This window comes from Dryobates pubescens, chromosome 3, assembly GCF_014839835.1.
Source record: "Dryobates pubescens isolate bDryPub1 chromosome 3, bDryPub1.pri, whole genome shotgun sequence".
NCBI lineage: Eukaryota > Metazoa > Chordata > Aves > Piciformes > Picidae > Dryobates > Dryobates pubescens.
The window spans coordinates 18,191,622-18,206,524 of NC_071614.1; the positions used below are offsets into that span (position 1 = coordinate 18,191,622).

Below are 14,903 nucleotides of genomic sequence, written 5' to 3' on the forward strand. Positions count from 1 at the left end.
TGAAAAGATAACTTATTGATAGGGATGCTTACATAAGTGTATATTAATTTGCACTCAGTCTGGGTTAGAAGCTGAATAATTTTTGTGTGTGTGGGGTTTATCTGGAAGAGTTTTAGTAGTGGGATGAAGGGTGGGATTTGCAAGAATCCTTTCTATGCCAAGAGACCAGCAGCTGCCTGTTAGAGACAGAGCCAGTTCCAGCCAACTTCAGGTCAGACCTGTTGGTGACCAAAGCTGAGGAAGTCAGTGACAGTGGCAGAGCCTCTGTGATAGATCAGTGACAGTGGTAGAGCCTCTGTGATAATACAGCTAAAAAAAAAGGTAAAAACAGCTGTGCAAGAGCAAACAGAAGAGAGGAGAGAGAATATGTGGGAGAAACAGCTCTGCAGGCACAAAGAGGAATGAAAAAGGAGAAGGAAGTGCTTCAGGTGCTGGAGCAGAGATTCATCCACAATCCAAGGTAATGTCCATGCTGAATCCGGGTGTCCCTTTGCAGCCCATGGTGGTCCATGGCTGACCAGATATCCACCCTTCAAGCCATGGAGGAGCCCATGTCAGAAAAGGTGAATGTGCCCAAAGCACACTGGGACCCCACTGTGTTGGAGTGAATGGATCTGAGACCTTGTGGGGGGGACCAGCACTGGTGTGGTCTATTCCTGAAGGACTGCACCCTTTAGAAAGGACCCATTCTGAAGCAGTTCATGAAGAACTGCAGCCTGTATGAAGGACTCGCATCACAGTTTGTTAAGGACTGTCTCCCATGGGATAGGACTCCATGCTGGAGAGGAAGAGGAAGAAGCAACAGAAACAACATGTGATGAACAGCCTGCGACACCCCTTCCTTGTTCCTCTGCACTGCTCAATGGGGGAGGAGATAGAGAAACCAGGAATGAAGTTGAGCTTGGGAAGAAAGGAGAAGCTGATTTCAGATCTGGTTTTATTTCTCATTATCCTTCTCTGTTTGCTTGGTATAAAATTAATTTCCCCAAGAAATTTTGCCCATGACAGTAACTGGTAAGAGATCTCCCTGTCCTTGTCCCATAGAATCAATAAGGTTGGAAAAGACCTCAAAGATCATCAAGTCCAACCTGTCACCCAAGACTTCATGACTTCTAAACCATGGCACTAAGTGCCATATCCTATCCTTTCTTGAACACCTTCACAGACAGTGAGTACAGGGGCAGAATGATGGCCCTGGTCTTGCTGGCCACACTATTTCTGATGCAGTCCAGGATGCCATTGGCCTTCTTGGTCACCTGGGAACACTTCTGGCTCTTGTTCAGCCAGCTGTCAACTAGTACCCCCAGGTCCCATTCTAATAAACTCTTCAGGCCTGTTCCTCAGCTCTGGGTGATAGAATAGAATAGAATAGAATAGAATAGAATAGAATAGAATAGAATAGAATAGAATAGAATAGAATAGAATAGAATAGAATAGAATAGAATAGAATAGAATAGACCAGGTTAGAAAAGACCTTAAATATAATTGAGTCCAACCTATCACCCAACACCATCTAATCAACTAAACCATGGCACCAAGCACCCCATCCAGTCTCTTCATAAATACCTCCAGTGATGGTGACTCCACCACCTCCCCGGGCAGCACATTCCAATGGCAAATCTCTCTTTCTGTGAAGAACTTCTTCCTAAACTCCAGCCTAAACCTCCCCTGGTGCAGCTTGAGACTGTGTACTCTTGTTCTGGTGCTGGTTGCCTGCCTGGGAGAAGAGACCAACCCCCACCTGGCTCCAACCTCCCTTCAGGGAGTTGTAGACAGCAATAAGGTCTCCCCTGAGCCTCCTCTTCTCCAGGCTAAGCAACCCCAGCTCCCTCAGCCTCTCCTCACAGGGCTGTGCTCCAAACCCCTCCCCAGCTTTGTTGCCCTTCTCTGGACACCTTCCAGCAATTCATCATCTTTCCTAAACTGAGGGGCCCAGGATGTTGGATGTGCCCTATTACAAATTTCACCATCTCCCAAGTGATTTTGAGAATGTAATAAGAAGACTGCGATCAATACGTACGCAGGGCAGTAGTGGCAGACATAAAAGTATCTGTATTTTTCATTGGGACAGAAAGCAACACCACATCCCAAAAGATAAGAACTGTGCCAGACCACCTGTAGGCATAATAAAAATAATGAGAGTGAAAAAAAAATAATAATCATGGAATCATAGAACTGTTAGGATTGGATGGGACCTCAAGGATCATCTAGTTCCAACCCACCTGCCATGGGCAGAGACACCTCACACTAGATCAGGTTGCCCAGAGCCGCATCCAGCATGGCCTTAAAATCCTCCAGGGATGAGGCTTCCACCACCATACACATTTTAAAATTATATAAGTACAATATGCATCACACAAGCATTGGCAACCAAGGTTAAGTCACTCTGGAGACTTGATGGGGTGCTTGGTGCCATGGTTTAGTTGATTAGGTGGGTTGGATTGGTTGATAGGTTGGATGCAATGATCTTGAAGGTCTCTTCCAACCTGGTCTGGTCTATCCTATCCTATCCTATCCTATCCTATCCTATCCTATCCTATTCACCTTTCAGAGTAACATGGAAGTCTCACCTTTCAGGAACAAGTTTCCCCCACCCCGGTGTCACCTCAGAACCAAAGAGCATGAAGGATATAGAAACACAGAGTCATGGAATGTTATGGGCTGGAAAGGACCTCCAGAGATCATTTAGTTCAAACCCCCTGCCAGAGGAGCATCACCTAGGGCAGGTCACATAGGAATGCGTCCAGACAGGCCTTGAAAGTCCCCAAAGAAAGAGACTCCATAACTTTTCCAAGTGGCCTGTCCCAATGCTCCATCACCCTCACAGTAAAGAAGTTTCTCTTCATGCTGAGGTGGAACCACCTATGTTCCAGCTTACACGAATTGTTCCTTGTCTTATTACCACCAAAATGAGACAGACATTTTCTTCTTGACACACACCTCTCAGATATTTACAGGCATTAATAAGATTCCCTCTTAACCTTCTCTTCTCAGCACTAAAGAACCCCAGATCTCTCAGTCCTTCTTCACAGGAGAGATATTCAAGTCCCTTCTGCATCCTTGCATCTCCCTGTTGGACTCTCTGCAGTAAGATCCCTGTCTCTCTTGAACTGGGGAGCCCAAAACTGGGTATGGTATTCCAGGTGGTCTCACCAAGGCAGAGTGGAGGGAAATAACTATGGCAATAATTTATCACACATATATACATAACTTTTGAATTAAACTGTCTCAGTTGTATGTGCTTTCATTCAGTTAAAACTAAGGAGGAAGATGGAAGCATGATGTAAAATTTTCTGTGCTGTGTCTTGTACGGGTGTACAGAATAGGTTGTTATAAGCTGTGTTTCAGGCTCAAAAGTGGTTAATTTTGATAGGTTGGACTTGATGATCTCAAAGGTCTTTTCCAACCTGGTCAATTCAATTCAATTCTACTCTACTCTACTCTACTCTACTCTACTCCACTCCACTCCACTCCACTCCACTCCACTCCACTCCATTTCATCTCCTTTAGTCTCCAAAACCTAGGCTGTATCAAACCTACTCAGATTTCCTTTCTATTCTTCCAGTGGCTGAACAATTTTCAGATCTTCATCATCCAAGCATATTTTAGGTGTTAAACAACTAAGTTTCTTCCCTTTGTTTCTTCCTGAAGCTTTGAAATCCCAGCCTCTTTAGTCCATGAAGATATTTAACCTGCTGTTGTCGCTTTAATTCTGTTACTTCGCAAGTGTTCGTCTTGCCTTGTCAGAATAACTCCATTGTACTTATTCCCTTTAAAGATAACTAGAGGGTAAAGTGGCTTTGTTAACACATGTATTTATTAATCCTGAAATAGGAAAAAGAATTGCATGTACCTGAGTGTAATGGCCAAACACAGCACCTGGTGTTTTTTCTCCAACTCCATATTCAAAAACATTCACCTCGTCGTACCAGGACTGTATAGCATCTGACCATGGAAATGGGGCACTTGACATGAAGAGGTTTTCACCACATCCTACAGCTGAAAGGAGAAAGGTACTGAGGAATGCACAGAACACACTCATGTGGAATAACAAACAGGACAGGTTAGGAGGTGATCTGCTGGAGAGCGGCCCTGTGGAGAAGGACCTGGGAGTGCTGGTGGATAGCAAGTTATCACCAATGTGCCCTAGTGGCCAAGAAGGCTAAAGGGATCCTGGGGTGCATTGAGAGGAGTGTGTGCAGCAGATTGAAGGAGGTTCTCCTCCCCCTCTACTCTGCCCTGGTGAGACCTCACCTGGAACATTGCATCCAGTTTTGGGCTCCCCAGTTCAAGAGGGACAGGGATCTGCTTGTGAGAGTCCAACCAAGGGCTACTAGTATGACTGAGGGACTGGAGCACTGCCTGGTGAAGAAAGGTTGATAGCCCTGGGGCTGTTTAGTCTGGAGAAAACTGAGAGGGGATTTAATCAATGTTTAAAAATATCTGAAGGCTGAATGTCAGGAGGGAGGGGCCAGGCTCTGCTCAGCTGCACCCTGTGATAGGACAAGGAGCAATGGATATAAATTACAGCACAGGAGCTTCCACCTCAACATGAGGAGGAACTTCTTCACTGTGAGGGTCACAGAGCACTGGAACAGGCTTCCCAGGGAGGTTATGGAGTCTCCTCTGGTGACTTTCAAGACCCATCTGGATGCATTCCTTTACAATCTGTGCTGGATTCTATGGTCCTGCTCTGGTAGGGGAGTTGGACTCGATGATCTCCGGAGGTCGCTTCCAAGCCCTACCATCCTCTGTGTGTGATGCTGTGTGATGTGAGAAAAAGACAGCAAAAGGAGGTATGATTTCCATAGTAGTTCTCATCCCTGATGGTACAGCAGGTTGTTGGGTTTTTTTCCAGTTTGGTGGCATCACCCTCTGTCAATAAGCTGTCAGCTGAGCACTCAGCAGTGTGGCCAGCTTCTTTGACTAGCAGTTTAGCTGTTGGCAGAACTTCTGTATGTCTGGAGACACTCCTGCACATGTACACTGTGGATTTATGACTAATTTTTCTGTTTGAGTTAGCAAGCCAGACATGACCCAGATCATAGCTCAGGGAAAACCTTATTGCTCTCCACAGCTACCTGAAAGGAGGTTGTAGCCAGGTGGGGGTTGGTCTGTTCTCCCAGGCAACCAGCACCAGAACAAGAGAACGCAGCCTCAAGCTGCACCAGGGGAGGTTTAAGATGAATGTTAGGGAAAAAAAAATTTCTTCATGGGAGGAGTGATTTGCCATTGGAATGGGATGCTTGGGGAGGTGGTGTAGTCACCTTCTCTAGAAGTGTTTAAAAAATAGACTGGCAATTACTGCCGCAGTTTAGTGGATTAGATGGTGTTTGGTAATAGGTTGGACTTGATGATATCAGAGGGCCTTTCCAATCTGGTTAATTCTGTGATTCTGTGAATTGAGAGTTGGGGGTGTTAGCCTGGAGTAAAGAAGGCTCTGGAGAGACCTTATAGTGGCTTGCCAGGACCTGAAAGGAGCCTATTTTCTTGTAGGAAGAAACTTTTTACAAGGGCTTGTAGTGATAGGATGAGAGGGAATGAATAGAAGCCACCAAACCAAACCAAACCAAACCCAACCCAAACTGGCCACATCAATAACGTTTATGACCCTTAGTTGCAGGAGGGAATACCACAAGGAACAGGACAGCAGCCATAATCAACAAGTGGCTTAGAGGCTGGTGCAGACAAAAGAATTTTGGGTTTTTTGATCTTGGTAAAATTTCTACTGCACCAGGCCACCTGGCAACAGATGGAGTACATCTGTCCCAAAGAAGGGGAAAGGTCACAGTATATGAGAATGGCCTGTCCCCCAAAGGTAAAAAGATTCTGGGGAGGGAACTGGCAGCTCTCATCGACAGGGCTTTAAACTAGTTTCGAAGGGGGGAGGGGCTGAAACTAGTCCCCTCAGGCAAGAGTCTGGGGGCAGTAAGCTAGGGTCAGAGGCCAAACCAGCAGCCCAGCTGAGGTGCATGTACACTAATGCACGAAGCATGGGAAACAAACAAGAGGAGCTGGAAGCCTTGTTGCAGCAGGAAAGTTATGACGTAGTTGCCATCACGGAGACGTGGTGGGATAGCTCACATGACTGGAGTGCTGCAATTGATGGCTACAGGCTTTTCAGGAGAGATAGACAAGGAAGAAGGGGTGGAGGGGTGGCCATGTACATCAGGGAGGCACTAGATGCCATTGAGCTAGAGATTAGGGACAATCAGGTTGAATGCTTGTGGGCAAGAATTAGAGGGAAGACCGGTAGGGCAGACATCCTGGTTGGAGTCTGTTATAGACCACCCAACCAGGAGGATGATGTCGATGAAGCATTCTATAGACAGCTTAAGGCTGTCTCAAGATCTCCTGACCTTGTCCTTATGGGCGACTTCAACCTGCCTGACATCTGCTGGGATCTCAACACAGCAGAGAGGAGGCAGTCTAGGAGGTTCTTAGACTGCATGGAGGACAGCTTCTTATCCCAGGTGCTGCGTGAGCCTACCAGGGGCAAGGCTTTGCTTGACCTCCTCTTCACCAACAGGGAAGGGCTGGTGGGTGATGTGGTGGTCGGAGGCTGTTTAGGGGCCAGTGACCATGAAATAATAGAATTTTCAGTATTCAGTCAAGCTAAGAGGGCCAGCAAGAAGACCTCCACTCTGGACTTCCGGAGGGCGGACTTCAGGTTGCTCAAGGAAACAATTCAGAGGGTTCCTTGGGAGAAAGCCCTTAAAAATAAAGGGGTCCAGGAGGGCTGGACCTGCTTCAAGAAAGAGCTGATGAAGGCTCAGGAGCAGGCTGTGCCAATGTGCCGGAAGAGGAGCCGCCGGGGCAGACGGCCAGCCTGGCTGTGTAATGAACTTTTAATTGAACTAAGGGAAAAAAAGAGGGTGTATCATCTTTGGAAGAAAGGTGAGGCAACCCATGGAATGTTTAAAGAGGTTGCTAGGGCATGTAGGAGGAAAATTAGGGAGGCAAAAGCATATTTGGAACTTAAACTGGCCTCTGATGTGAAGGACAACAAAAAGTCCTTCTATAAATATATTAATAGCAAGAGGAAGGGCAGGGACAACCTCCACTCCTTGGTTGACATAGAAGGAAATGTTGTAACACAGGATGAGGAAAAGGCAGAGGTACTTAACACCTTCTTTACCTCAGTTTTTACTACCTGGAAAGAACGTCTACCAGACAGCTGGCCTGCAGAACTGGCAGAGGGAGCCAGGGAGCTGCATGGTTTCCCTTTGTTCCATGAGCAAGTGATAGGAGCTCTCCTCAGCAGCTTGGACCCCCACAAGTCCATGGGACCAGATGGGATCCATCCTAGGGTGCTGAGAGAGCTGGCAGATGAGCTGGCCAAACCACTCTCCATTATTTTTCATCAGTCCTGGCTCACTGGAGAGATCCCAGCTGACTGGAAGCTGGCCAACGTGGTACCCATCCACAAGAAGGGCCGGTTGGATGAGCCAGGGAATTACAGGCCTGTCAGCCTGACCTCAGTACCAGGAAAGATTATGGAGCAGGTCATCCTGAGTGCAATCACACAACACTTAGAGGATGGCCAAGGGATCAGGCCCAGCCAGCATGGGTTTAGGAAGGGCAGGTCCTGCCTGACCAACCTGATCTCCTTCTATGATCAGGTGACCCGCCTGGTGGATGTGGGGAGGCCTGTGGATGTAGTCTACCTGGACCTCAGCAAGGCCTTTGACACCGTTCCCCATAGCAAGCTCCTGGCCAAGCTGTCAGCCCATGGCTTGGATGGGAGCACACTGCGATGGGTTAGGAACTGGCTGGAGGGCCGAGCCCAGAGAGTGGTAGTGAATGGTGCCACATCCAGCTGGCAGCCAGTCACCAGTGGTGTGCCCCAGGGATCAGTGCTGGGCCCCTTGCTCTTTAACATCTTTATTGATGATCTGGACGAGGGCATCGAGTCCATCATCAGTAAATTTGCTGACGACACCAAGCTGGGCGCAGGAGTTGATCTGCTGGAGGGTAGAGAGGCTCTGCAGAGGGACCTCGACAGGCTGGGCAGATGGGCAGAGTCCAACGGCATGAGATTTAACACATCCAAGTGCCGGGTTCTGCACATTGGCCACAGCAACCCCATGCAGAGCTACAGGCTGGGGTCAGAGTGGCTGGAGAGCAGTCAGGCTGAGAGGGACCTGGGGGTGCTGGTCGACGGTAGACTGAACATGAGCCTGCAGTGTGCCCAGGCAGCTAAGAGGGCCAATGGCATCCTGGCCTGCATCAGGAAGAGTGTGGCCAGCAGGAGCAGGGAGGTCATTCTGCCCCTGTACACTGCACTGGTTAGGCCGCACCTCGAGTACTGTGTCCAGTTCTGGGCCCCTCAGTTTAGGAAGGATGTTGACTTGCTGGAACGAGTCCAGAGAAGAGCAACAAAGTTGGTGAGGGGTTTGGAACATAAGCCCTACGAGGAGAGGCTGAGGGAGCTGGGGTTGCTTAGCCTGGAGAAGAGGAGACTCAGGGGTGACCTTATTACTCTCTACAACTACCTGAAGGGAGGTTGTAGACAGACGGATGTTGGTCTCTTCTCCCAGGCAAGCAGTACCAGAACAAGAGGACACAGTCTCAGGCTGCGCCAGGGGAGGTTCAGGCTGGATGTTAGAAAAAAGTTCTATACAGAAAGAGTGATTGCACATTGGAATGGGCTGCCTGGGGAGGTGGTGGAGTCGCCATCACTGGAGGTTTTTAGGAGAAGACTTGACAGGGTGCTTGGTGCTGTGGGTTAGTTGCTTGGGCGGTGTTGGATTGGTGATGGGTTGGACGCGATGATCTTGAAGGTCTCTTCCAACCTGGTTTATTCTATGTATTCTATGTATTCTATGTATTCTATGTATTCTATGTATTCATTTACCACTCACACTTCACTTACTGGTTCTCCTCATGTCAGGAGTGCTGTGTCTTAAAGCACATCGATCAGCCCACTTTTGGGCATTGTTTGCAGCTGCAGGAGACCATTCCTTAATGAGAGAAGAAAATATCAGTCATTCAGCATTGTACCAAATAATAACCCCTCATGAAGGAACAACATTTGGAAGTTACACTTTAAAACAATATCATAGACAAAATCTCTTTCTCCCCCCTGTTTGGGGGATAAGGAGGGTAGCAACAAAGTTATTCTGCACCCAGGGGAAGAGAAACTGTGAAGTGTAATGAAGAATTAATCAGAAAGAAATGAACAGTGCCAGGGCTCCTCCATTTCCTTTTCTTTTTCCTCCCCCAGACCCCCACAAAATTTTCCAGACTTTTTTCCCCAATCTGCCCAGCTTTATGCTTCCCTTAGTGCTGCCCACTCTCAGTCCTTAGGAAAGGTCTGGGGGAGGGATTTATGGCTGAATAAAATAATGAGACATTGCCTACAGTGCTGCACCTCTAATGAAGTCTATTAATCATTAACAATTAGATCTACAGCAGGGAACTTACCATCTTCAGCATGTTGCTGGCAGTTGGGCTTACTTCTCTCCTGAGCTCATTATGTTTGTCAACAATCAGCTTTTGCTGATCTGCTCTGCTGGTTGACAGAGCATCAAAATCTTCTGGTGCCTAAATTGAAAGACCAAGTTAGACATACATATTTGTTGGGTTTTTTGTTTGTTTGATTGTAACTAAGTCCTGAATCCTCTGTAACAATAGTTTAAAATACCAAAATACTGATATCAAGCAAGGATCACACACAGGATCAGAGGATGTTAGGGGTTGGAAGGGGCCTCCAGAGATCATAGAATCACAGAATCAGTAAGGTTGGAAGAGACCTCAAAGATCATCAAGTCCAACCCGTCACCCAACACCTCATGACTACTAAACCATGGCACCAAGTGCCACATCCAATCCCCTCTTGAACACCTCCCGGGATGGTGACTCCACCACCTCCCTGGGCAGCACATTCCATTGGCTAACAACTCTCTCTGTGAAGAACTTTCTCCTCACCTCCAGCCTAACCTTCCCCTGGCACAGCTTGAGACTGTGTCCTCTTGTTCTGGTGCTGGTTGCCTGGGAGAAGAGACCAACCCTCTCCTGGCTACAACCACCCTTCAGGTAATTGTAGAGAGCAATAAGGTCTGCCCTGAGCCTCCTCTTCTGCAGGCTAAGCAAGCCCAGCTCCCTTAGCCTCTCCTCATAGGGCTTGTGCTCCAAACCCCTCCCAGGCTTTGTTGCCCCTCTCTGGACACGTTCAAGAGTCTCAATGTCCTTCTTAAATTGAGGGGCCCAGAACTGAACACAGTACTCAAGGCGTAGCCAAACCAAGTGTTGGATGATGGGTTGGATGTGATGATCTTAAAGGTCTCTTCCAACCTGTTTTGTTCTGTTCTATCAAGTCTAACCCCCCTGCCAGAGCAGGACCATAGAATCTAGCACAGGTTACACAGGAATGTGTCCAGATGGGTCTTGAAAGTCTCCAGAGAAGACAACTCCACAACCTCTCTGGGGAGACTGTTTCAGTGCTCTGTGACCCTCACAGTGAAGAAGTTCCTCCTCATGTTGAGGTGGAACCTCCTGTGCTGTATTACATTGAATAGAATAGAATAGAATTAACCAGGTTGGAAAAGACTTTGGAGATCATTGAGTCCAACCTATCACCCAACACCATCTAATCAACTAAACCATGGCACCAAGTGTCTCATCCAGTCTCCTCTTAAACATCAGATTTTGTGAGCACAAAATGTGGATCCTACCTGTCCAGCAGATGGAGGCAGCACAGCTGTGAGACACAGGAACACCAAGGGCAGAATCATCTCTGGAAAGGGGAGAATGAGGAAGTTATTTATTTTTTACATCTTTCTCCTCAGGGTGTTTGGTTTTTGGGCTTTTTACATCTTTTTCTCAAGTTGCAAAATAATGTTTGGTGGGGGGTTTGGGTTTGGTTGGTTTTCTCTTTTTCTTTCTTCCTTTCCTGTATTTACAAGTGAAAAACTTAAATTCCTTCCCCTCCTGGGTTTTGAAATGTCTATGAATCAACTGCTTTGTAGGTGTCATGCTTCCTGCTGTAATCCTGGCTGAATGGCTTCACCTGAATTCACAGTACATGAGCACATTCATGATTCCCTTCCTGTAGGAAGCCTTCTGCTCATTGCCACGCTGGGGAACAGCTGGGGTGTGATGCTGCTTTTAGCTCATTGCTGTGACTGTGTTAGTCTGAAGCTTCTCCTACTCCCCACTGCCTGCTTTGACTGGACTCCATTGGCTGAAAGGAGAATCGACACAGCCTATGTGCAGACCTCTGTACTTCAATGTCTGAGGCAGGATTTAAATCCCTGACTTAATGATCAGCACTGCAAAGCCTTGCTCAGGAGCTGGGGCAGAACTGGCTGAACCAGAAACGGACCAGAACTGGCTTCCTAGGAAATAAGTCTTTCAGAAGGTTTTTGTTGTTTGTTTGGGTTGTTTATTTGTTTGCTTTTAAGACAACTCTCTTTATATTACAGATAGAATGTAATGGCAATGAGAAAGGAGAGCCTTCTGTAACTAGGGAGGCAACCAGAAGACCTTGGACTCCAAGACTCTACTTGCTTAGGAGGCAATGAGAAAGGAGAGCCTTCTGTAACTAGGGAAGCAACCAGAAGACATTAGATTCCAAGACTCTACTTGCTTAGGAGGCTCAGAGGAGACCTTATTGCTGTCTACAACTACCTGAAGGGAGGTTGTAGCCAGGTGAGGGTTGGTCTCTTCTCCCAGGCAACCAGCACCAGAACAAGAGGACACAGTCTCAAGCCATGCCAGGCTGGATGTTAGGAAGAAGTTCTTCACAGCAAGAATAATTGGCCATTGGAATGGGCTGCCCAGGGAGGTGGCGGAGTCACCATCACTAGAGATGTTTAAGAGGAGACTGGATGGGGCACTTGGTGCCATGATTTAGTTGATTAGATGGTGTTGGATGATAGGTTGGACTTGATGATCTTGAAGGTGTTTTCCACCGTGGTTAATTCTATTCTATGCTACTCAATGAGAAGGGAGAGCCTTCTGTAACTAGGGAAGCAACCAGAAGACCTTGGCTTCCAAGACTCTGCTTGCTTAGGAGGCTCAAAGCACCACACCATCCCACTGCAGTGATCCAGAAGGTAATGCAGGTCACTTCAAAGTTCAAGTGTCTGATTCCAATCAGGCATAGGAGCTATATTCAGATTGTTTCTGCCTATCTACCTTGGGCAGGCAAGCAGGTGAGTAGAGTGGAATTTACTTATTTTGGCATTTGTCCCAGCCTTCCACTCCAAGGGAATTTATGGGCATGTTACCACAGAGATATATTGTTAACTTAACTTCTTACTTGGGTTTTGAGGGGCTGCTGGTTTTAGCTTTAATTTATTCCTAGGGAAATGCCAGTAGGGTTTGCTGATATTTCATATTCAGCAAAGCTCCTTTACCTTGAGGCAACCAGTTTATAGAAAACACAAGGTGCTCTGGCTTGTGGAGAACATATGGGTAAGTAAAACTACCTTTTTCCAAGGGGTACATCAAGGTCTATTTTCCTCACCAGCTTGCTTGCATTGCACTGAAGGAGGTCTACACTCCCCAGCCTGTAGGCAGGGGTGCTGCTTCAGCTCTGCTGAAGTGCAAAGCCTGTTGTAATGGACTGTGACTATGAGCAGCTGAAGCTCAGAGACCAAAAAACTGTACAGACTGGCCTCCTTTGTAAAATTAAACTCTCGTGGTCATTGAAACAGTGTGGCTTATTCCAAGCACTTGTATCTGAGGAAAGATCTGTTTTATCCAGGGGAAAATCATACCACTAATTGAAAGCATAAGCCATTGATTGAATGGTATCATAGAAAGGTTTGGGTTGGAAGGGACCTTAAAGGTCATCTAGTTCCACCCCCCTTCCATGGGCAGGGACACCTTCCACTAGACCAGGTTGAGTGTCAAGGCCTCATCCCACCTGGTCTTCAGCACCTTCAGGGAGAGGGCATCCACAACCTCCCTGGTCAACCCCTTCTTGTTATTGTCTCATGTCACATATGTTTAATTTTGACATCACCTATGCCTTCTTTAAGTGCTTTAGGATCACAGAATGTCTTCCACATTAACTTTTCTACCACTCATCTCTCAGAACCATTACAAAACTCTGCAGTGTCTATGACCTAGGCACTTAGCAAGAAAATGTTATCCACCCAACAACATGAAAATTTATTCTTTTCACTTAATTTCTGACTAGAAAGTAAGCAGAGGTGGAGATTATTTTTAGCTGCACCCAAGTTGCAAGAAAATATATGGCTCTTGAGTGTAAAGTGTGATGATATGCAAATAGAACACAACCCTCTTTTGCACCTAAAATATACAGCCCCCAAATTCTCTCTTTCAAAGGCAGAACAATTCTGCAGGGAGACTGTGAAGCTCTCTCTTTTGCCAATCAAACTGAGGAAGCTAACTGGAGGACATAGGCAAAGTATTCATTCACTGTAATATTTTCTATGAATTAAGTAACAATTAAATGTAATTGGTAATTGAATACGTGGTGCAAGTTTCAAAATGCTGGTGGAATGCTTTTTAAGACCCAGTGGGTCTCCTGCTCCAAGGTATTAACATACTTCTGGCAATCCCACCGATTTTAACCAAATGCTTACAGTTTATGAGATGTAAATTTAATTGCTCTGCATTAATTTCTAGGCACTGGTCCTAAAATCAGTCGCTCTCTCCCCCTCCCCTGCTCCCCCTCCATCAAGCATAAATCAGGATGTGTGCCAAGTCTCACTGACTTTCCTTCAACTCCATCTGTGTACAGGGATCTGCCACTGAAAGATGGTGCTTTAACATCCCCCCCCCCCCCCCCTTTTTTTGTTTTGAGTTTAGCAAACTTGCATGAATATGTTTTTTTCCCATCCCTCCTCCTAAAAAAAACCCACCCCAACACCCAAACCCAGACAAGGTGTATCCTAAATAATTCAGACAATCGAATATCTTTTACAACAGAATAACACCATCATTATGGTTTTTTATCATACTTAAACCAGACTTGAGATGGAGCTGTGCAGGCTGTCACTGCACTTGCACAGCATCGTTGCACGAAGTCCTACTTAGCAGCCACCTTGCAAAAAAAAGTGGCAGAGTTGCACAAATGTGGTAATTTCCCAGCTCTGCAGAGAAATGCTGGTAGCTACATACAGCAGTAGGATATACTGAGCTATTATCCTTGTTTTTCTTTTGCATGGAGTAAAATCCTCTGTCTGTGACTGTCCTAAGTTGTTCAACAGGTCTTCTGATGACGGGCTGCATTTTAACACACAAAGAAAAGTGCAATACTTGGAACAAACATAGCAATCTAAATCCTACCTTTTGCTTCCAGGAAGATTGGAAGTCTCTTCTGTCCTTCCTCAGGTGGCTGTGGAATTGACTGGAGCTCCTTGTCAGAGGGTGATTTATAGGCCTTCTGTTTCCTGATAGGACAAGATGACACAGTGTCACAGGTATTGTATAATTCCAATGGTGACCAGATAGAATGGCACGTTTGTCACGTTCATTCCTCCAGAGGGAGGTTGTTTGCTTATGCTCCAATTTTGCTTCCTCTTACTTTTTGCATTGGAAGTGATTGAACACTCTGAAATGCTCCTTTCATGTCAAATTTGCAGTTAGGGAGAGTGCCAGGTACATGGCTCTCTGCTAATGATTGACACATCCAGTGGTAGTAAGACTTGATCTTAATCTCCAGCAATGCAAACGAACTCAGCTGGCTACTAAGGTGTCTCCAGATGAATATTGCTGTAACCAAGGTGAAATCTTACCTATTGGTTTGTCTTTTGGGGTATAAAAATCTTGGATCAAGTTGCTGGTCAGGCTATGGCTTCTTTACATCAATCATGTGATATAAAACTCAAAGAAGGAGGCAAGAATATTTCTGTGGTTGATGCTTTTTAGCAAGTATTGGATAAAGATTGAAAGATCACTGTGTGCACTATCATTAAAGCATATAT

At 46.3% G+C, this 14,903-nt stretch overlaps 1 protein-coding gene across 1 annotated transcript in view; it reads right to left on the reverse strand.

The window, feature by feature from the left end:
• LOC104304481 (serotriflin) overlaps nucleotides 1-14,425 on the reverse strand; it is a 45,501-nt gene extending 31,076 nt beyond the window's left edge. Inside the window, exons 1-6 of the mRNA XM_009905224.2 lie at nucleotides 14,266-14,425; nucleotides 10,677-10,738; nucleotides 9,427-9,546; nucleotides 8,876-8,963; nucleotides 3,854-3,999; nucleotides 2,021-2,115 (exon numbers count right to left, since the gene is read on the reverse strand). Of these exons, the coding sequence (XP_009903526.2) occupies nucleotides 2,021-2,115; nucleotides 3,854-3,999; nucleotides 8,876-8,963; nucleotides 9,427-9,546; nucleotides 10,677-10,736 (509 nt within the window). The 5' untranslated portion in view covers nucleotides 10,737-10,738; nucleotides 14,266-14,425. The remainder of the gene's footprint in view (nucleotides 1-2,020; nucleotides 2,116-3,853; nucleotides 4,000-8,875; nucleotides 8,964-9,426; nucleotides 9,547-10,676; nucleotides 10,739-14,265) is intronic.
• Nucleotides 14,426-14,903: the final 478 nt, after the last annotated feature.